The sequence below is a fragment of the Hakea prostrata genome, chromosome 8, assembly GCF_041222555.1.
Source record: "Hakea prostrata isolate BN-2017 chromosome 8, UWA_Hpros_2, whole genome shotgun sequence".
NCBI lineage: Eukaryota > Viridiplantae > Streptophyta > Magnoliopsida > Proteales > Proteaceae > Hakea > Hakea prostrata.
The window spans coordinates 43,758,878-43,783,230 of NC_142607.1; the positions used below are offsets into that span (position 1 = coordinate 43,758,878).

A 24,353-nucleotide genomic window follows, 5' to 3' on the forward strand; every position below is an offset into this window, starting at 1 on the left:
CGACTTTGAAGGTCTTGAAACAATATATTTTGTGGTAGGTTTTTTTTTGTTTTTTTTGCAAGGGGTTAGCCCCCACGGCATGGTACGATCCTACCCAATGGATCGACCTGTATACCCGATCAAAGTCTATATAGCACCTTTTGTTTACCTACGAGGTTCGAGTGAGATTTGGGATTTTTTCCTCTTAGGGTTTTGGATGAGAATTCTTATAACGCTATTTGGGTGAAAGTTCTCCTAACAGCCTCCCTATCCTATTCTTACATCAACTCCATGAAAAGGACATGAAACCAACACCATAAGGATTAGTTTTGCAAAATTTAATTTTGCTAATCTAGATCCTATCAGGACCCCTTTATTTATTTCTTATTGCGCATGGTCCAGCTTTGGATGATGAACCAACAGACCTATTTCGTTTCTCACTTTTGAAAAACATTTTGAGTTAAGCCTTCAACTCTTTTTTGTGGGTGTCAGTTTCATCATGCCCCCTTCTGTATTCAAGGGATGTTGATCTATGGCTTCAATTCTTTTGTGCACGACTTCTTGAATTATTTACCCAAATAATAGACTTCATGAATTGTGCTTTGTTTTGGTTCTTAGATTATCGTGGTTAATGGGATTAGTCAATTATGGAACCTATCCTTCAACCTTTTTTTTTTCAAGAAGATACGCAGGAGAAACAGAGTGAAAATAGGATAGCTTTACTGGTAAATTCGCCCATAACTAGGGGTGTAAATGGATAACCGAAATCTACTTTTGAATTCACATCCGCATCTGTTTAGGGATATCCGAATCTGTCCGATTATTAATAGGATGCGGATATGGTATACCCCTTTCTTACCGAATATTATCCGTCCGATAAAATTATCCGATTAAATTACTTATTTAGATTTATTATTCTTATTTTTATAAATTTTACCTATGATATGTGATTATTTTTCTAAATTTTCTACTAAAATAGCTACAAAAATTGTTAAATTCTTAAATTTCAAACCTAGCCCTCACAAATAAAAAGGTATAGATGTAAATAGGTAGTTGAAAACTTGTATTTAATCTATATTCTTGCCCATTTAGAAGAATCTAATTAAGAAAATAACTATCCGATTATCATCTGAATCCGACAAAATCCGTCCGAAAACCGATAGGATATTATCCGAATCCGTCCGAATATAATTGAATGCAGATATGAATATATCACTATCCGATCTCGTTTACACCCCTAGCCATAACCACTCTACCCGTAGTTAGGGATTAAAAGGAAAATAATCATTGAAAGAGAGGTTAAGTGGTGAAGGAGATTCATTTCTCATGGTGGAAAAGCTACCAGTTGGACTCCATTAGATGATTAAAGAGGTTCACAAGGCCCAAGGGGCTGCATTTTGATGCTGCTGTGTCATATCATCCAAGCATAGGATTCGGACAGCTTTTTAATTTTCTAAGTTTTTTGCAAGGACATTGACACTTTTGCTCGCACATGCTGTGTCACCAACATGTAGAGATACAAGGACTACCAAAGACAAAACCTAGATCTAAATTATGAACTCACAAGAGCTTAGGAGGCAATGCACTGGAAATGATTTTATTGATACACTAAAACAAATCCACAACTAAATTCTGTAGGATAGAATGTGAGTCTATTTTGGGAGGTCAGCTTCAGTATCTCAGTACAAAAAACTTGGGAAATGGAGATATTATGAAGGCTGTTATGGTTGGACTTCACATAGAAATAGATCAAGCCAACGATTCTCTCTGGTCAAGCTAGCTAACATTTGGTGCAATTTACGAGAAATAGTTGATCTACTTTGACATCGAAGAACACTCAATGGCGGATTGCTCATGTCCCTTTTTTAATAAACTTAGCTTTTTGTATAAATCATATAGAACACTCAGTGCCTTCTAGAACCTTTCTCTGCACTCATGGTTTCCTTAGCATATAGATCTTCAATAACACTTAAGAATACTTGAAATGTCGTAGATCAAACCAAATTTTGTAACTGGCTTTCTTAGTAATATAGTTTTTTATTCATCAAATAATAATAATAATAATAATAATAAAACTGTAATTTGAGTGTCTTAAGCACAGATAAACAGTTACTGGATCTGAATTCTAAACTCACAAGAGCTTCTGAGATTACAATGCACAGGGAAAGAGTTTTTATTGGTACATTTTAAGAAAATGAATATCAATTATAACCATTAAAACTGTAATTTGTGTGTGTCTAAGCACAGATAACAGTGTGTTATACTTGTAACTGGCATGGCAGCCACACTAAGTTTTCACGAGGAGCTAGAGCTGCACTAGAAGTTGAGTAACTTGCAATATCGATGGCCCAATTCATTGATAGAAGTGCTGTGAGCTTCTTCTCAGGTTCTAGACTACAAATTCAGACGACATTCTCCAAATCCAGGTCAGGAGTACTTCGAGATCAACTTATCGACGTGGATAATGATATCATCCACTCGAGGTCGAACTGTTGGCTGGGGCTGGAGCATCCATGTAATGAACTGACGAAGAGGTTCTGGATACGAGGGGTTTGAAGCAGTTGGCCATTTCATTTGTGCATTTACAATAGCCACCTGTAGGCTTCCTTCAGATTCATCAATTGCATATTCAAAAGGTGACACCCCAAACCTGTACAGGCACAAACAAAGTGAAAGGAGGGAAAGTTACAAAAGAATTAGAATAAATTAATCAGGCATGTTCCAAAACTTCAAGCTAACTGCACTGAACTTGGCTCTTCAATTTGTACTAGTTTCAGCACATAAATTCATGAGATTGGATTGGAAGGATCCTCATATAAATGAGAAAGCACCTAAAGTTAATACTGATTTACCAATTCAATTTAATCAAATGTATTTTCCGTAGCTCTTTTAGCCAAAATCACAATACCTATACTTCAACCCAGGAGTAATAGAAAGGAATTCTGGTAGAAATTTAAAGAGATTAGCCCTCACATTATTGCATATAGTGTACATCCCAGCGACCAGACATCAGTTCTCTCATCAATATCAGCATGACTTGCACAATCCCACAACTCAGGAGCTCGATAGTGTGCAGAACAATGTTGAGCCGCCCATTCCTACACAGACACACAAATAGATGGTCCATTACACGTGTAAGTGCCTACAATGACATGGAATGCAAAGCACCTCCTACAATGACATAGGATTAACTGCATATTTTAAAAAAAAAAAATTAAGGGGAAAACATACAAACTTGGAAAAGTTACCAACCAAAGATGAAAAAGTTCGTGAGTGCAGAATAAAACTCTAAAGAAATTTCAAGTTAATTTTGCTAAAGAAAGGTTGAAAGGGCTTCTCAAGAAAGTTGAAGGAGATCTGATTGTTGCAAATAAGACATGGGAAAAGCCGATTACATATTGACCCATTTATTGAGTTGTGCAATAAAAATTTTGTAGCAGCAATTTCAAAACGCTTCTTTATAAATCACTGAGCAGTCTATAAAGGTGTCTTCGGTGCCATGTAATCTGGTCAGATTTTTATAAAGTCACCAAAATAGCACAAACAAACAATCATAGGATTACAAGTAGGTAATTCAGGTTTGACTGTTGAAAACAATACATGGGAAAGCCCAATCCATATTGACTTATTGAGCTATTCATTGAGTTGCGCAATAAAAATTTTGAAGCAGCATTTCCATAATGCTTCATTATAAATCACTGAGCAATGCAATATAAGGTGTCTTTGGGGCCGTGTAATTTGGTCAGATTTCTCTGAAGTTACCAAAACAGCACACACGAAAAACCACGGGATGACAAATACGTAACTTCCATATATATATACTTCAATTAATTCACTGTATCATTTTGACTGATACCAAATCTCAGTAGTGCAAAGGAAAAAATTACTTAAATTATGGGCATATATGAACTACTGTCTCAAAGAAGTACAGACATCATGCTGAATTAGACAATAGACAAGACCTAGCTTTTGAGCAATGTTACAACTGTGTATCACAAAAGTTTGGGCTGCCAAGGATGGGGCAACAATCATGTATACTAACATATAACAGTACATCACAAATGTGCAGGCCTCCCCCACACACACGAATCTGCACACCATCACATGGAACCAAGGGGCCACAACAACACATAACACAAATCCCTCACACTTACAAGGGATTGGGAACCAGACAATAGCTGTCAAGGTGATGCCTAGGACTCCAGAAAACTAGGTGAAACCAGCTATGTCTAGATGGTGCCTAGGTGCCCAATGCGCTGAAGATGGGAAAAGAAAAAGGTCCAGGTGCAGTATAGGATTGCTTAGACGTCATGACAACTTTTGCAACAGACCTCCTTATTTCGGAAGTTTGAGATGTTAAGGATGGGGCAAAAATAATGTATATCGCACAACAAGCTAGATGCTAGAAAGCTGGGAAAGAAGAAATGGTACCTGCAGCTGTACTGCCTCTGAACGAGAACGGATTTCTTTCCTTGCAGGCCGAGCACTTCCAAAATCCATCAATATGGCAAGAGGTGGTTCCCCCTTTCTGTTTGTGATGAGAACATTATCTGGTTTCACGTCATTATGTGCATACGGAGGGTCAAGACTGTGCATATGCTTCAGTCCTGCACAAAGCTGCACCACCACACCATTCTTGGTTAAACATGCTTGTAGTTTATGATTTCAATACTTAACCACAAAAGAAGCCTTAGAAATGATGTGCTACAAAAAAGCATTAATAAAAATATCACAACACCTAAGTGCCTTTGAGAGAAAGGCAGAGGTAAATATCCAAGTTCAAAATATAAAAACTCATAAAATAACATAGTAGTTACCATAATGTGAAACCTCCCTCTCCCACATAAAATAGAGAATTAGAAGTTCAAATCTAAAATATGGAAATTCTTCTTATTCGGGGAAGGGGTATCGAAGTAACTCTTAACGCAAGTCAAAGGATACCAATGACACAAGTGTAGGAGTTTAACCATGTACATCAATGGTTCAACAAATACTCAAGAAACCAAACGAAGGCTGCAGAGGTGACTTCCAGAAAAATATGTTTGCAAACTAGTACTAGTAGTAATTTCAATAATGAAGAACAAGAGAAGGCGCGGAAACAATTACCTGCTTCTTATGAGAGCACAGCATCTTCTATTTATACTATGAGAAGTAAGGCAATCACAAGTTCACCCATTTAAATATGGAGAATTACCAACATACCCAAAGAGCTCGAAAGCTTAAATTAAAACAAATAACCTGACCTTTGTTTTAGAGTCAAGTCATTATGACACCAAGGCAAGCATTGCAATGGCTGGCCATTAGAGTAACTAATTGACACCTAATTGGGACCAAGGCAACCAGTATCATATTTTTTTAGGGTTTCTTAACGTCCAGTAAGCTGACATGAATACATTGCCACATTGCCTTGACAAATTATGTATCCATATGTCATGATAAGCTCAACAAGGAAATAAATGGAAACCATGTCTAGTCTTAATGAAGGAACAATGGAAGTGGAATTAAGAAGAATACACAGTGCAACCACCACCTCACTGTCAGGGAGGATCATAATGTACAGAGTAACAATTTCATTTTGCAAAGACACTGTTGACAAAACAAAGGCAGTGGAATATTCTCATTAATTAATTCTGGCATATGAAGTTGACTATGGACCACAAATTAAATCCAGCACAATTGTTATATTCTAGAATCCATCGATAGAGAAGATGGTAAAGAATGGTGTATGCAATCTTAGTATTCAGAACTGGTGAGTGATAGGAATACAGGATAAACCTACCGGATAAGATGCCTAACAAAGTAAAAACCACCAAATCAACCAGAAGTCAACAAAAGGTCAATTTTCTCAGTTGACCCAATGAACAATCATAAATAAGCAGTGGCATATTCTTCACAAGGTAGGGAAGTTCTAGCGGTTAGATTGACAGCAATCATAAAAGTTCCAAATACAAGAACATGTTGAGAAACACGAAATTAGTAGAATGGCTTATTGATCCATGATCTCAAGCCCTTTATTTATAATTAAGTGGAAAATAGACTATTACAAGGAATAGAGTTTTACATGAATGCAAACTCTAATTTAACTCATATACAAACTCTAATTTGACTCCTAGTAGAATCCTACACTCCCCCTCAAGTTGAGGCCTAGATATTAGTCATGCCCAACTTGCCTACAATAGGAAGGAAATCTCTTTCTTTCAAACCCTTAGTGAAAACATCTACTACTTGGTCTCCAGATCGTACAAAAGGCATGCAGATAAGCCCTTGTTCCAACTTTCCTTTGACAAAAAACCTGTCAATTTCAATGTGCTTAGTTCGATCATGTTGCACCAAATTATTAGCAACACTAATAGCAGCCTTGTTGTCACAATATAACATCATAGGGTTTGGAACTTGGACTCCAATGTCTTGCAGCAAGCCTTTCAACCATAGTAGCTCACAAACTCCACGAACCATAGCTCTATATTCAGCTTCGGTACTAAATAAAGCTACCACATTCTATTTCTTACTTCTCCAAGTAACTAGATTACCTCCAACAAAGGTACAGTAACCTGAAATTGACTTCTTGTTTGGAGATCCACCCCAATCTGCATCAATGTATGCTTCTACTTTTAGATTATCGGTGGGTGACAGAAGTATTCCTTTTCCAAGAGTTCCCTTCAAATATTGTAGTATTATGGTAACAGCCTTCATATCAGCTAAATATGGATCATCCATGAATTGGCTCACAATCCCTACAGCATAAACGATATCTGGCCTAGTGTGGGACAAGTAAATAAGCTTCCCTACCAGCCTTTGGTATCTTCCTTTGTCCATGGTTCTCCCTCTTTTCCTTTAAGTTTAGCTCCAGCTTCAATAGGGGTATCAACTGCTTTACACCCCAACATTCCCACTTCTGATAATAGATCTAGGACATACTTTCTTTGGGATAGGAATATACCTTTCTTTGATCGAGCCACCTCAATCCCTAAGAAATACTGTAACTTCCCTAGATCTTTAATTTCAAACTCTCTGCCAAGAAAGTCTTTCAACTTTTGAATTTCTTCACCATCATTCCCTGTGATGACAATATCGTCTACATAAACAATGAGAAGTGTGATGTTAGTACCTGACTTCTTGATAAATAGTGTATGATCAGCATTGCTTTGCTTGTACCCAATAGAAGTCATTGCCTTCAGAAGGCGTCCAAACCAGCATTTAGGAGACTGTTTTAGCCCATAAATTGACCTCTTCAACCTACAGACTTTCCCTGTAGTATTGTCATCGGAGAAACCATGTGGGATTCCCATATAGCCTCTTCTGCTAACTCCCCATTTAAGAAGGCATTCTTTACGTCTAGTTGGTGCAAGTTTTAGTGTTTGTTTATAGCTACAGACAATAGAAATCTGACAGTATTTAGTTTTGCAACAAGGGCAAAGGTCTCTTGATAATCAATCCCATAGGTCTGGGTAAACCCCTTTGCAACTAGTCTAGCTTTCAACTTGTTGACTAATCCATCCATATTTTGTTTAACCACAAATACCCATTTGCAGCCCACTAGTTTTTTTTCTGGAGGAAGTGTAACCAGCTCCCAAGTGTCATTTTTCTTCATTGTCTGCATTTCCTCTACCATAGCTTCCTTCCATCTCTTATCAACATAGGCTTCCTACCAACTTTTAGGAACAAATACAGATGACAGAGAGGATATAAAAGCACGGTAGGAGTCAGACAAAGAGTTATAAGAAACATATTTAGCTATGGGATGTTGATTACAAGATCTAACTCCTATTCTAACAACAATAGGAAGATCAAAAGAAGATACCTCAGTAGAATCTGATTCTGGAGCAGGAGACTGAAGTGGTAACTATCACCTTTCTCCACCTGCTTTAGCCGATTGTATTTCTTCCTCTGATAAGTCTGCACCTCCTTATTCTGGTCAATCTGGTTTTGAAAGACCCCAACAGTGTGTCTCACAAGAGTGGTCTCCCCCTGGCTAGGTTCTTCACATGGTTCAGAAATCAAAGGGGGAGGATTAGAGTCCTCATGTATACTGGACGAAGTCTCCCCCTGGTCAAGAAACTCTTCTGGGACTCTTAAGTTGTGTTGGTGTGTGGTAGGAAGATCTAGAGTCGGAAAGAACACCTCTCCTCTAGGACTCTCCCCCTGGAGAGGTGTATAGTAAGGGCAAAACTCATGAAAAAGTACATCCATGGATACAATGGTTTTCCTGGAGGGAGGATGATAACATTTGTAGCCTTTCTGAGTAACAGAATACCCCAAAAATATGCAGCGTAGGCCGCGGGGAGCCGACTTACTCGGTGGGTTTGTGATTACGGCATAACACACATCCAAAAACCTTTGGAGGAATAACAAAAGAAGAGGCTCCCTGAAGAATCTCATTAGGACATTTAAAACCAAGTATCCTATTGGGCATCCTATTCATAAGGTAAGAAGCAGTGAGTATAGCACCACTCCAGCACTGGTCAGGTACATTCATAGCAATCATAATAGAACGGGCTATCTTTAAGAGATGTCGATTCTTCCTTTCGGCCACCCCATTTTGGGCAGCCGTATCAACGCAACTGGTCTAATGTATTATGCCAGAGTCAGAGAGATATCTTTGAAATTCACCATCAATATACTATGTGCCATTGTCACTGCGAAGGATCTTCACAGTAGCATTGAACTGAGTTTTAATCATATTATGAAAATCACGAAAACATCGAAGAACTTCATTTTTTTTGTTTTAAAAGATGAATCCATGTAGAACGAAAGTGACAATCAATAAAAGTAACAAAGTACCTATGGCCATTGATAGACACACGTCGGCAGGGACCCCACACATCAGTATGAATTAACATAAAAAGAATAGTTTTTCTATTATGAATAGAAGGTAAATAAGTAGAACGAGTCTGCTTCGCAAAAATATAGGCTTCACAAAAAAAATCATCCTCATTACAAGAAGAAACTAAATCAGGAAATATATTCTTAAGAGAGTTCCTAGAGGGGGGTGACCTAGCCTACGGTGCCACTGATGAAGGTCTGATATTACCGAATGGACCTAATTAGAAGATGTAGTCAGAGCAGAAGTAGATCCTTCAATCGGCTAGAGCAAATAAAGTCTATTGTCTAGTTTACCACGTCCAATCTCCTCCCCCGTGACCAAATCCTGGAAGACACGGTAAGATGGGAAAAATGTCACTTTACAATTCAAGTCATGTGTAAGACTACTGATAGAGAGCAAGTTAGTCGAGAAAGAGGGAACATGTAAAACTTTTAGACAAAGAAAGGGATGGGGAATGTTGGATGGTCCCTTTTCCAGCAATGGAAGAATAGGAACCATCAGCAATTCGAACTTTATCTTTTCCAGAAGTTGGAGAATATTGTAAGAAAAAATATGATAAACTTGTCATATGATATGTGGCTCCTGTATCAATAATCCAAGGAGTAGAAACTGAAGAAACTTGGAAGTTTGTAAAAGTTTTACCTGAAGTAGCAAGGTAGGAGTTGGTTTGATTAGTAGAGGAAGCAGTAGTAGAGGCTGCTTACCGGCAGTAAAAGACTGCAGAATACGTCGCAGAGTAGCAAACTCCTCCTGTGAAAAACCAACGTCTGTAGAGGGTGTGGTAGGAACTGTCTCAAAAAATTAGTCTTTGGTTTTCCCTTTCTTTGTGCTCGTTTTTACTCAAAATCAGCAGGCTTCCCATGCAGTTTCCAACAATTTTTCTTGGTATGATATGGTTTGTGACAGTGCTCACACTTGACAATTTCCTTAGCGAGATCAGATTTAGTGCGAACAGACTGTACAGTTGATTTCTCCATAATAGGAGTATGAAGCATGGCTAATCGACGACTTTCCTCACACTGAACAAGAGCATAAGACTGTTCTAGTGTAGGAAAGGGAGAACGACTTAAGACTTGCACTCTAATCTGATCGTACTCCACGTTCAAACCGGCCAAGAAGTCATATACTCGAATCTTATCAATGTGTTTCTTATAAGTCGTCACATCATCTGGATTAGTGGGGTGATAATCCCCATAATGATCCAACTCTTGCCAAAGAGATCGCAACTCAGCATAATAGTGGGCCACAGTCAGTTCCTTTTGGGTAGTCTCATGAAGCTTCTTTCGTAGCTCATAAATTTGTGCATCATTCCCCAACTGTCCATATGTTTTAGAAGTAGCCTTCCAGATTTGGGCAGCAGTATCAAGTAATAGATATCCACGGGCAATATTTGGAATCATGGAATTCAAGAGAAATGACATAATAAGAGAGTCATTCGAGATCCATTTATCCAGTGAAACGTTTGTGGTGGTAGGTTTGATAGTGGTGCCCGTAATGTATCCAACAAGTCCTCTTCCAGCAATCGTTAAATAAGCAGATCGGGACCAAATCAAATAATGTCCCATCAAATCTTACCGAAAGAGGATGAAGAGTGGGGTAATGTTCAGGGCCGGTGGGAGCAGTAGTACCCTCGATAGTTGCCATGTTGAAAAAATTGTCTGCAGTTCTTCAGTCTTCACCTTTTGAAAAAAAAAACTAAAACGTCGCAAAATGAAATAGCCAAATCACCTAAAAAAAAGTTATAAATACCCCCTCTTTTTTTTTCTTTTTTTTTTTTGGGGGGGGGGCTAATAAAACTAGAGAAAAAATCTGGTCTGGTCTACTGGTTTTTGGCTAATAGAACCAGAGACAAAAAAAGGAAAAATATGGTTCTGGTCTAGTCTATATTGGACAATGAACCAACAAACTGAACCAAACTAAACACCGAACCAGAAGTTGAACCCAACCAAATAAATCAATAACCAATCGATATCTTCTTCCTCATATCTGAAAAAATCGAAGACGATAGAGGTTACCTGGTTCGATGGCAGAGGCGAATGGCGGAGGCGATGGTAGAGGTGCAGCGATCAATCGAAATTCTTCTGGTGCAGTGATCGATCGAAACTCAGAAGAAGAAGATGGGTTTATGGAGTTCTTCTGCTCTTCTTCTTTCCTTTTTGTTCTGTTCTTGGTTTTTTCTAATCGAACTCAGTGCAGCGGAACTTGAAGAACTGCCAAAAAAAATGGAACTGCCAGAAAAAAAGGCGATGGGTTTGAAGAACAGCAATGGGTTTGAAAAAATTAGAAGGAGCTTCAACAGCGAGCGATAGGTTTTTGCTTTTCTTCTCTTCTTTTTTTTTTCTCTTCCCAAATCAAACTTAGGCTCTGATGACATGTTGAGAAACACGAAATTGGTAGAATGGCTTATTGATCCATGATCCCAAGCCCTTTATTTATAATTAAGTGGAAAGTAGACTATCACAAGGAATAGAGTTTTACAAGAATGCAAACTCTAATTTAACTCCTATACAAACTCTAATTTGACTCCTAGTAGAATCCTACACAACAACAAGCCTTTTCCCAACTAAATGGGGTCTGCTACATGGATGATGGATCATTGCCTTCCAATCAGCTCTATTGGAGGCCATACTAGATATAAGGCTCCATATCCTTTCTCACCACTTCTCTTAAGGTTTTCTTTGATCTGCCCCTAGTTCTTCTAATTCCTACAATCTAGATTAAATTGCTTCTCTGTACAGGGGCATTTAAAAGCCCCAGTTAAACGGATCGTGCTAACTCAATTGACTTTCTCATGGCTTATTATTTATTGGAGCTACAACCAATCCAACTCTAATATGATCACTCCATCCTTCCTGGTTTTGCCCCTCATTCATCTTAGCATCATCATTTATGCTACATCGGGTTTATATGTATGATGCTTATTAACAGCCCAACACTTTGCACCATACATCGATGGTCCTATAGAATTTTCTTTGAGCTTAAAAGAAATATGTCAATCACACAAGACCCTAAACGCACCTCTCCACTTCATCCACCCTATTTTAATTCTTAGGGAAACATTATCCTCTATATCACCTTTTTTTATTTATAATTGAGCCAAGGTACCCAAAACTCGCTTTGTGGAATCTCCTTATGATCATGTCTCACCACTTCATCATCCGTCCAATCACGACCAAAGTTGCATACTAGATCTTCCATATTTGTTTTGTCTAAGTCTGTTGATTCCAAAGTTGTTCTCCATGACTCAAAATTGATATTAATCCATACTTGTGTCTCATCTACCAAAACGATATCATCAACAAAAAGCATACACCAACGAACCTCATCTTAAATGTCTCTAATTAAATCATCCATTATAAGTGGAAATAAATATAGGTCCAAAGCTGACTTGATGTAGCCCCAAGTGTAATCGAGAATTCACTACCTTGTCCCCCCCCCCTCCTTTGTTCTTACACTTGTCACTAAACCATGGTTCATATCTTTAAGTGTCCACATATTTACTTGTAACATTTCTTTTCTCTAGTACTTGCCAAATTAACGCTCTGAGTCAATAAAGACCATACGAATATCTTTCTTACAATCTCCATACCTTTCTATAAGTCTCCTTATAAGGTAAACAGCTTCTACCATAGATCATCCCGGCATAATACCAGATTGGTTCTCCATAATAGCGGTTCTTTCTCGCATGGGTTTCAATTACTCTCTCCCATAATTTCATAGTGTGACTCACCAGCTTTATGCCTCTATAGTTGTTACAGTTTTGAATATCTCCTTCGTTTTTCTACATTGGGACCACGATGTTTCTCCTCCATTCATCTAGCATTTTCTTTGCTATCATAGTCTCATTAAATCAGCTCAAATGAGTCTTATTTCAGCAGAAAGAGATTTCAAACGAAGTGAAATCAAATTCATAATCAGAAGCCTCTGAACCTAATTCAAGTTTACCTCTAGGTAGGGCCAATAAAACCCAAAACAATAAGTAAATCTAGCAGCTGGTCTAAAAGTAATTCAGGGTTCTACAGTCTGGGACAGAAAAGTTGCTGAAGTTTAATAATTCGCTCAAAAAACTCTATCAGGATAAAATTCCAGTCTAAAATCAGCGACAGGGAGGCCCTGATGCACTAAGTTTCTGCAGGTTCTGATTACCAATACTATCTCAAGTGCAAAAACCAACCCCATTCAAATTGTTTTAACAGAATTGTATTATTATAAATCAACAAGGTCAGATTAGTAGTGATAATGATTTATCAATGAACATAAATTTAACCTAAATTAGTAAAGGCATCAAACAAAGAAATATGGATGGGATAGGGATTCAAAACAGTATCCGAATTGCAGGGAGAATAGATATAAAACAAATAAGTAAGATAGACATGTTTTCAAAGAGGGGTACAAAACCCTGATAAAATTAACTAAAACCTACAATAATCAATCTCAAAGGTTCAAAACCATGAAGCAACCTTGCTGTCTAGCCTCCAACCTAATTACAATCAAGACCAAAAGATAAAGAACAATCATTTTCAACAATTCCCTTCTTCAAAAGTTGACCTTAAACTATATTCAAGACCATGATTTTAAGCTACTTTCTAAGCTCTTGAATATATCCTTCGCTCCAAACACTGGGATGAATCAATCAATGATGATGAAGCCTTGAAAGAGAGGAGACTCAGGACTAACTGTCCCAAGGGATCAAGCTCCGATACCAAGTAAATAATAACACGAAGAAAGCAAAAATAAAAGAGGAAGAAACAATGGGTATCAATTTGTTTGTGTGAAGTTGGGAAGTTTTCATTTATTCACCATACATAATTGACATAAGAAACAACTAGGGCAACAAAAATTTTAAAAAATAACAAAATGCCCCTGGCTTGAACAGTTATAAAGTAAAACCTATTCTAACAACTTGCATACACTAAAATGATTTTATCCTTGAGCATCTGCCCTTATGAACCCTCAGCGGTTAGTTGCAACCCAACTACAGCTGGAGTTACTTTGCCACTAAATCTAAATTTTAGAGGTTCAATACTCAACTGCTGGTTGATCAATGTGACCAGCAGTTGTTCATTCGTGAGAGATCTAAGAGTTGAGCTCTCTCCTGAAATTTCAGTTCCATCTGAGCCAAACTAAGTGAATTCTTCCCTTAGAATCAAGCCTTCATAACGCTGGGCTCTGATTCATGTTGAAGGTCTTCTCATCTTCTTCCTCCTATTTGATATACTTCCCTTTTATTGCTTTCCCTTAACTGCCACTTGATTCTTCCTTAGTTCTAGCCCATGCTTTTTTCTTTTTAATTTCCAAGTCTGTCCCTAAACAATAAATCTGAATTTGTGTTTGCTCATCACATGCCAAGTACCCCCTCTATGCTTTTATTTAATTACAATTCTGCCACTAAGTCTTTGCTACATTGATAATTTACAGTTTTTCTGTTATCTTCCTAACATTTGCAATATTGCATAATTGGTGGCAGAAAATTAACTCAATCAAGATAAAAGAAACAAAGGGAGGAAGAAACACAAAAAGGAAATACAGATATGATCAGAAAAGAGCAAAGATAAGGGGAATCAAACATGAAGAGAGAAGAAAGGGATCAACAGGAAGGAAGAAGAAAAAGAACAATGAAGGAGAAGAGCGATGAGGGAGAATAGCAGAATGGCCAGCAGGCCACACCACATCGCACTACTAAAATGAATTACTTAATTCGTGCTCAACTCTAAATCCCAATAATAGGATAAATGCAAATAAAGAAACCCAATTGAAAATAAACCAATTTCAGTTAGGAAATTCAAAAGAATTAGGAGATCAAATCCTATTTAGCTATTTTACATAACTTCTGTCCTAGTAAAAGAATACATGTTAAACCCATAAAATAAATTATTAAGTCCAAAAAAATCCTACTAGACCAAATACCCCAATTTGGACCCAGTTTTCAGTTTGGGAACAGATCCTCCACGAAACAAGGGTAAGATTGCATACATTATGACCCTTCGCAGACACCACAGTGGTGGGAGTCTCATGCACTAGGTAAAACCCTTTTTCTCTTAGTGGTCCCCAAACAGACATTAACTGTTTCTCAGCTAGGTACGAGATATTTGCATTATTGCACTTGAGGAGTGCTTCATTCATAAGTTTATCTGTTCTGGCAGGAAATAGTCACCAGAGATGGATAGGCTTACAATCACATGACAAAACATCATTTTTGGTAGTCTCCACAAGATCTTTGCATCAAACAAGAAAGAAAAGCTAATATACTGTTTCTTGCTTTTAACCAGGATAAGCAAAACAAGTCAAGCGATCTACCTAGGAGCCTTAGGTACTTCAAGTTGCCTGTCAAACTCACAACAGTAGCCTTTGACAGGCAACTTGGTATGTAACTGATCTTCCATATGTAATGTGTTTATACAGAACAAGAAGCTATTCTATCACGCAAGCTGGATAAATTTTAGTTTTGAAAGAAATCTGGCCACAAAAGATAGCACAGCATTCTTTACGTAAAGCACTGGTTCCTGAAAGTGGGGGAGAAGGGCTAATATATTAGTTTGAGACTAAGAAGGTAATAAACATCTAAAACTTATTTACCACCATATGAAAAAGTTCTTCTAGGGAAAAAAATATATTAACGATTGATAATATGAAATTGGTAGTACAAAGGAAAAAGAAATGTGAATCCTCAGTTACCTGTCGGAATATCTGAAGAACATCAATGGTGGAAAAGGATTCCTTTTTTTCTCTCATATTCTTAGCTTTGTCCAGTAAAGTTCCATCCAAATGAAGTGGAAATAGCAAATAAGCTTCGTGAATCGATGATCCTTCCTGTGTTCCCTGGATGAATATATGAGTTCAAACAGTAGATCAATAAAATCATGACATAGAATAAAAAATATAAAGGAACAACTCATTAACTTAAATAAGATTCGCAGAGTCAGCCCCAGTGAACATTTGAGTGAAGAAAACATGGCCATAACGTATTGGCCAAATCAAACATAGATCAGATACTGCATTTTGATGTGTCACACACTCACATGCACAATGAAGGATTAATAATGTGGAAGTAGACAGCTCTTTAAAAAGCCCACTGTTCGTCAGCACTCAGATACAATTTTTTCTTATTAGTTTCTCCCTTTTTAACATAAGCTATAGGTTACCAGAAAGTGCCTAAGGAGAAAATCGGAAACTAGTAGTTGTCAAGGCAAATAGTGGACCCAAGGCATTGTGTGGCACCTAGACATTGTTTAGGCACCCTAGCCATGTAGTATGGATCACAAGTAAATGATAATTTCACAATCCTATGCTTATATCCAACACAGAAGCCACAAGAATGCAACATGATATAATTATACTACCAATCACCTAATATGAAAAAATTAAAACGTAATAAAACAATACACAATCATAATATAAGCATATTCATAAATCAAGGTAACTTGTAAGGTGTCATATAAGGCGCAAATGTGCAATGACACAACTCCAAAAGGCAATGACAAGTTGTCTAAGGCGACTGAGAAAACCCGTTCTTGCATATGTCTCATGAGCACACACGTGCTAAGAGTCAACTTATACAACTTGACCTGTAGTGGTTTAGGACCAGAAAAACTTCGCTACAGATAATTTTCTTATTGCTGATCCAGAAATATCATCTTATTTGTCAGAATGAAAATGTATACTTTGATAACATCATAGACAAATACAAGAACGGGTTTACTCAGTCAATCTGTTCCAATCTTGGAAGTGAATTATGAAGGCAAGGAGAGATTCATTCATTTGTCCAACACAGATAGGGATGTCCAACCTATATCATGTGAAAGTTGAATGGGCTACAGGAAAAAGAGAAAAAAAAATTGTATTAGAGATGGTGACCCATATAGAAGAACTTCAAAACTGAAGTTTTTGATAGATGTCTCTCAATGAGGTTGGGCAACCATTGGGACCCTGTGCTCTTAATGTTTTTGACATAGACAATGTAACAGCCAAGAGGGTCCTGCATCTCTTTGGGAGGAAAATTATGCACCAACACTTAACTACCAATTCCCCATTCTCTGCCCATGGCAATTCATGTTGGTGCATCAACATTCTAAGAATTTATTTTATTATTAATGGGAAAGGGGGGAAAAGAATGTGTTTACATGTATTTCTCAGAGAAAAGAAAGAGAGAAGAGAAGATTGACACATTGCCAACAAAGAGGGATAAAAATTTGTACCTGCATGAAAAGATAAAAACTTGAATCAAACTAAAAGCTAACAGAAAGTGCATGAGTGATTGAAGTTCTGATCATGTCTCCATAGTTTCATAACTTTTACAGTGTTTTCAAGAACATCAATCAACTTCATGTACTAAGTCTACTTCATGAAGTTCCATGCAACAAACTGCAAGTTACGATTTTCCACTAGAAATGAAAATCTACCCAGATAGAAGCAATTACGTATACACAAGTATAAAAGTGCAGCTTCTTATGTAAGCTTGGAAACCATTCACCAAGAAGACAAAAGAGTTCAAAAGTAACCACCTTAACTTCAATTATAGCATGATCCAAAAGTGGAAGTAGATTAGGATGGCTAAAAAGGGATGAAACACGAATCTCCTCCCTCACCAACTCTAACTGGTCGCCGCTTTCAATTAAGACCTTCTTCATCGCATATGTACCGTCATCTGCACCAAATAGAAGATCAATTAGAATCTGACCTCCTAGTTCAACCGTTGGGAACACTGGATCTCAATCATAACTCAGCATCCTTAAGCCGTGCTCCAGAAACTATGAATATAAAACAGAAGCATTCAGATCAAAATCATGGATACATTTCCTTTCCCGAACAGACCAAATGAAAAGATGCTTACTGACAAACAAAATTAAACCTTTGGATCCGGACAAAATCGAACAAACACCAAAGAAACAGGTAATAATTGATAAATGTAGTCCAGGTTGAGATGAAGAGAAAAAACCTTTTCCAATTATCATTTGAAGAACGACAGAGAAACGAGTTTTGACATGTTAATATCAGTCACTATGAACAGCAGAAAACCGTCTCTCCCTATATCAAACACACATTTTTCAGAATAAATTTCTAAGAAATTTAAGAAACCCATTGTCCCAGTGCCAGAATTACACTATTACAGGATTACAAGAAAATGAATTCCATTCAAGGTCACTCTTTCCATACTCAACAGCAAAAGAAAAGAAAATTTGCAAAACAGTGACAACAGAATAAATCCGTGAAGGAAATAAAAAATAGATCCAACCTGAAACATGAGATGGGTCTTTAATTTTCTTCCCAATACCACCACCTGCAGGTGTGTCACTTACAATCTCCTTGACGAGATAAGCATACGCCGATCCACCATCTCCAAGCTGCCTTAGAAGCCTGAAACGATTCTCATTGATCCAAACATCTTTTCCGCCACTAGCGGAACCGTAAAGAGCATTCATACCTGAAAACGAGCAACCCATCTTTACTAGCTCTCTCTCTCACCCCGTCTCTCTCGATTCTTGCTAGATCTTCAGTTTCTCATGTCAAAGATGGGAGTCAAACCGCAACACATCTCCCATATATTTCTTGCCCCTGTAAATTCTTACAGTCCTACAGCTTACGAGTAGGATCGCGATCCGATGAATTTTTTTTATTCTTCGAGAAAAATAATCGGATGAATTCATTTATAAAATAAAGAGTAAATTACACTCGCACCCAAAATGCATGCTTAACCATGACACATTACTTTATATTTGAAAAGTACTAACACATCCCCAAATTAGATTTTTATTGGACATTTTAGTCCAATTTATCAATGAAAACCTTTGTTCAACCACACAAAAAAAAACAATGAAAACCTTGAAGGGCATGTTTGGTTACATGAATCTAGAGATTTCATATATGTAGGATTTATGAATGTAAAACTTATACTCATTTAGTTGTTAAAATCTCTAGATTCATAAAATCTAGAGATTCATCTTTTTCCACTAAAAACATGAATCTGTAGATTTATGGGTATGAGATAAAATCCAGAGATTTGCTCCTACTATAAAAGTTCTAAACATTTTCACATTCACAAAATTCACATCGACCAAATAATTTTTCAGGATAAATTCACATATTTCATTCCATAAATTCAGGCTAACCAAACAGTTTTGGAAATCTCTAGACTCATGTAACCAAGCAGGCCCTAAATCACTTTCTTCTTTTTTTCCATATTTTAATAGGAATATTTTTGGAATTGAAAAAAAAAACAATGATTTAACGGTTTTTCGTGACAAATTGAACTAATGTGTCCAATGAAAATCCAATTTCGAGTTGTCTATGTTTTTCAAACAAAAAATGAAGTGTCAGTCCTTTAATGTCTCCATTTTTGAGTGTCAATGCAATTTGCTCTAAATTAAAAACCGAAAATTTCTCGTGCCACGTTCTTAGATCTAGTTTGGAATTTAAATCTTTTCTTTGGAGTTCTCCCTTAACGAGTTGCTTTACAGGGTTATACTATTCAATCATATGCATTCCCTGTTTCCCACCCCCTCCTCCAAACTAAGATTTGCTAACACTCTTACATGCACCTTGACTACTCCTTAGACTAATTGTAATAATTTAAATATAAGATTTGCTAACACTCTTACAGCTCGAATATAAGGTTTATAAAACCAGGGTTGGCAAACCAAAAACAAAAAAAAAATAGTGTTGTATTCGAGCTTAATCCCATCCATTTTTAGGTCTAAATCAGATTCTAGATAACACAATTCCTCGTAGAAAGGAGTAAATGCCCAAAGAGGTGAAGTACTCTTGAGTAGGTGTCGGAATTAATGTTGAAATAATTTGGCTTTTTCTTGTCTCATTTAGCTCCTACCCTTTCTTTTCTTTTTCTTTTTTTTTTTTTCTCTTTTTTTGTGGCTTTGCTTGTGCCTGAAGCAACTGGTTCCAAACATTCCTTAAAGATCTTGAAAATATCTCTGTTAGAGACTCACTTCAGATGTGACATGTTTTGCTATGATCCCTCGATAAAATGGTTGGAAGCAATTTCTAAAAGAATTTTAGCATGTTGGCTTATCACTTGATAAACGCAGATCATTTAATGCATAAGGATGATGCATTAAATGTTGAATTTAAGGCCTTAACATGCGTACAGCTATATACAGAAATTTTATTTTCCGAATAAGATCTTGCTAACGAGTTGTGGCAAGGAGATGTGTCAAGCAATGTGTTTAGTGAATAATGGCCACTAAGTGGCTGGTCTAGAAACCCTTTTTCTAAGGAGTGTCGAGGGATTAGTTCGGAACCAAGAGTTTAGTCCGAAAATTTGAATTCCAAGGAGAAGGGGCCAGTCTGAAAACTGATTTTTAAGAAAAGTCAAGCAACTGGGCAGACGACCAAGCAGAACCAGTTGACCCTAGTTCAAATAGTCTACACCAGTTCAAAAGTCTCAAAAATAATTTGATATAACAAAAGTTAATGTGATTTACATCTGTATTTTCTTTTTGTTTCAAAGAAATGATTCTTGAGATTTAAGTTACGGGTATAACAGATAATTTACATCGTTAGAAATAGTTCTGACTTCTGAGTTCTCACGCCCAACCATTCCATCCCATACCTCCTTTCTTTGGAACTCCACCACAAGCTTTGATGGTTTCATAATATTTTTGCACATCGATGTTGAGTTTTTCATTTCAAAAATCGAACCACCAAAGCAATGCTCTCCATCTCCTTCGATTTATAGTTTCTTCTTTATCTACTTAGCTGAGGAGTCAAGTGGGTGAAAGAACAGGGGACAGAGAGGATAAGCATCTTCCTCTTAGCAGAGTTTCTCCTCTGTTGTTCTCTCCACGTCTCAAGAAGGTGTTGGGTTCTAAGAAGAGGAAGCGAAAGCTGCGAAAGAGTAGATAATTGTGAGACAAGGGTCGGTGGGTGTGGACAAGGTTGAGATGAATTCGGATCACCTCTCCTGATAAGGAACACCATCACCACAGAAATGGAGGACCCAAAGAAAAAAATTCATTTAAAAAAAGTGAGACCCACAGTGTGTCCCTATGACTGAATTCCATCTATGCATTAGAGAAGAGGATTCATATAAATATGTATTGCATTCGGAACACTGTACTCTTATTTGAAGCTTTAACAGGATCAGATATCATATGACTTGTCTTACTCCATAGAATAGTTGAAATAGCAGGATTTATAACTTCGTCAGATTAGATGAACACCCAGTATTGTTGGATCCAACTGCAATGAAGTGATGGAATTCCTTCATAATTTTGGATGTTTATGTTTCTTAGTTTGGAAGAAGGGTTTCGGGAGTTCTCTGAACTCCTTCCCTTCAAATCGCATTAGCCTTTGCAACCCGCAAATCTTGTTTTTATTTTCTTGGACATGTCGTCTTCTTTGTAATAATCTTCTCTTGGGAGTCATAGAAACTTGAAATCGCCTTGAATCTGACTGAGGAAGGGAAAAAAATGAAAAAAACAATATAAAAATTGTCTTGCAAACTATGAAATCTTCAGGAATCCATTCATTTTTGCCCACCTATCATTCAATTTTTTTTTCTTTTTCTTACCATCTTTAAATGCTCTTGTCAACTACTTCAACAGCTCAAACCTTGTTTTTGCTTGCTTCAACCTATTGTTTTCCTCCTAATAATCTTCTCTTGCCTCTATTGTTTGTTTTCAATTTCTCTGTTCCTGAACTTTAATAATGAAGGGAAAAGGTAAAGAATTGGTGGTGGGTGATTATAAAGTGTAAAAATATTGATTGCCATGAAGAAGGAGAGATTAGCCTATAAAGCCATGAAATTTTTGGCTTGAAAGTCTTAATCTTATTTCAGAGAAATAGAAGAGATGAGAAAGGAAGAAAACAACAGACTGGAGGGGGGAAATAGCATAAGAGACAACAAGTAGGGAGCGAAAATTATGGTGGTGTAAAGACTAATTCTTTTTTTATTCAAGATAATCGGTGTCGGAGTTGAAGATGGAGAAACTTGAGTAGGAAGACATGGGTTGGAAGACGATAACCTTGGTTAAAGTGGTTAAGTTGATAGTTGAAGTTTTACCTATGATTAGAATAATACACGGGTCAAAGATCCAACAGCTTACAGGAGGAAACAAGGCTGATAAAAATCCTCCCAATGACCATCTTATTTCTGTGGTCATAAAGGGTCTGTGCTCCCCATACTTGGTTGAGATGTGGGTTTACATGATCAGAAGGGGACAATCACGGTTGAAATTGAGTTAATTAAGGGAGGGATTACTTTGTTCCATTTAGCAACACTCTAAAACTTTTCAACTATTAGGAGTGTCAATAAAACCTTGTTAGAAATCAAATCTTGAATTCCCAACCCAATGGGCGGATTTGGGTTTCAAAATAACTACTCGTAGGTAGGGTAAGCAAGGTTTGGGTATATAGCCTTCAAATCAATCCAATCAAGCCCCTGATCCTTTGTTAATTTAATTAAACTAGAATGATATATAATTTGAGTTCAAACATTTTTGAATAACCATAGAAAAGGTTAAGCCTGATTATGATCAAGATAAATCAAGACTAACCTAACCTTATAAAGGTAAAGCAAGATAAGGAGGTCATGATTCAATCTTCCATTCCCTCCACATCTTCCTTTCTTTCATCTTATCCCTTTGTGCCTGTGGACCCCCAATCACCATGACTGACAATAAAAAAAAAAAAAAAAACCCTAATAAGATAAGAGTTGAGTTGAAAATTTTGGTCCTTGACATAAGTTGGCTTTTGAGTTTAGACATCCAACCCAACCTGCGTACGTTTGCTCCATGGTGAGTACATATGTCCTTACTTTGTTTTTTTTTTCAGTGGTTGGGGGTGGATACGTGCTCATTTAGTTGGTCGGTGGTTAATTAATTTCACTACATGCCCCCCACGAAGTCATTGTCTATGGGGCCTGTTTCCATGTACACTTATTTACTTCAAGTAATTCAAAACTGTTTCTTTTCTGGGCTAAGAATTCAAAGCTCCATTGTCTCATTTAGTGAACTCATCTAGTCTGAAATTTGAGAACCCAACTGAAGTTGATAGGCCTCAACTTTCTTCCTTCCTTTCTGTTTCTGGGCTTAGTGCTAGTTGTCTCCAAGAATGGTGTTTCAAATAAACAAGCCAGGATAACACAAACAGCTAAACATAAATACTATATTCATCAAAATATGTTTACCACACTAAAAACATGGAACACAACATGATATGCAAAGCTAAGGATGGCATTTCATCAAACAGGTAAAATCCCTCCTTGACTCTGCCCTTATTTATCCTTCTAGCAACTACCTACGTCCACGTCTCCAGTACATACGCGGATGTCTCAAGTCTCAGCTTCATGTCACCCTGCAAATAAAAGCAAAACCCAGAATTAAAACCCTAATTACTTTACAAAATATGTGTTTGTATGTAAGGTAGAAAGTGTTGAGAGACATGGGTAGTGTATCACTTACTTGGAGCAGTCAATGTTAGGGGTGATCTTGTAACCAAGGTTGACACCACAGGTACTAGGAAGTGAGGTAGCATAAGCTGGTTTGATTCCAGAGACAGACCGATAAGCATTCTTGAGACAGCCACAAGCCGTCTGTCGGTCAGCGGTAGTTTTAGCACCAGCGTTTAGAGCCTTCACAGAGTTGCAACAAGCAGCAGACGCAGCACCACCAGAGCGCAAGTAGCTAAGGCATGGGCTAAGCTTGCTCACCACTTGCCCACATGTTACGGCAGCTTCAGCATGAAGTGAAGCCACCAACATGCAAGCCAGCACAACACTAGCGAACTTCATAAATCCAGAGAAGGCCATTTTTGAGGGTCTAAACTCAACTTCACTGGATTGTAGATGATGATTTTTGGGCTTCAAGGTTTTAGTGTTTATATAGGGGAGAGGAGAGAATTTGAAAAATGGTTGGTAGTTGAGGCTAATTAAATGATAAATGGAAATTGAATGGTTGTTATATTCCCAAATTTAAGAGTTTAGTATGTCTAGTGCAATTAGTAATGACCCGATACCATGAAATCTGATTACTAGTAGCAGCCAGCTGCCAACGCTCACAGCTTTAATAAATAATAAGATGTGGTGGTTGATTTTCTTCTTGATTAAGTTTCTTTTCTTGTTTTCTACCCAAAAAATGTCTTTTTCTCGTCTCTTTAATTCTGGATTTGCTTAGGGAACTTACAAAATAGTTAATTGGTTTCTCTGTCACGAATGTAGCCCTAATTGATGATTCGTGTCCCTGAGAATTGCCTTTATAGCTTTCTAGTGAACTTTCTGGGCTGATAACAGATAAAGACAATGAGATTAGGTCTCCTTGATGGAGAATGCAGCTGGCGAAGAGCAAAGTAAATTAATGAACAAACGTTTACTTGAAACAAGAGAAACTATAGTAGGGTCATTCCCCAAAAACAAAAGAAAGGAGAAGGGGACATATACAATTTTACTTGTATTGTTTAGAAAAGCTTTGGTATATCATCCAATAATATATTTCATTTGAAGTGTTCAAATTCCTGTTGATTAGGTGAAGCAAGTTTGGCTCTGAATTGTTCAATCTCACCATAATCAGCCTTGAGTACAAGTAATTTTGACCCTAAGGAA

At 37.3% G+C, this 24,353-nt stretch overlaps 2 protein-coding genes across 2 annotated transcripts; both read right to left on the reverse strand.

Moving 5' to 3' along the window:
- Positions 1-1,996: 1,996 nt before the first annotated feature.
- LOC149008045 (uncharacterized) lies at positions 1,997-18,477 on the reverse strand. Its single transcript, XM_089164653.1, has 6 exons — positions 18,036-18,477; positions 17,305-17,447; positions 15,479-15,622; positions 4,411-4,596; positions 2,953-3,077; positions 1,997-2,629 (listed from the first exon to the last, which is right to left on the reverse strand). The coding sequence occupies exons 1-6, from the start codon at positions 18,241-18,243 to the stop codon at positions 2,407-2,409; spliced, it is 1,029 nt and encodes a 342-aa protein (XP_089020779.1). The 5' UTR covers positions 18,244-18,477; the 3' UTR covers positions 1,997-2,406.
- A 4,417-nt stretch (positions 18,478-22,894) lies between these two features.
- LOC149008046 (non-specific lipid-transfer protein-like) lies at positions 22,895-23,618 on the reverse strand. Its single transcript, XM_089166444.1, has 2 exons — positions 23,218-23,618; positions 22,895-23,110 (listed from the first exon to the last, which is right to left on the reverse strand). Exons 1-2 carry the CDS (start codon positions 23,562-23,564, stop codon positions 23,101-23,103), a joined length of 357 nt encoding a protein of 118 aa, XP_089022570.1. The 5' UTR covers positions 23,565-23,618; the 3' UTR covers positions 22,895-23,100.
- Between the last annotated feature and the right edge of the window lie 735 nt (positions 23,619-24,353).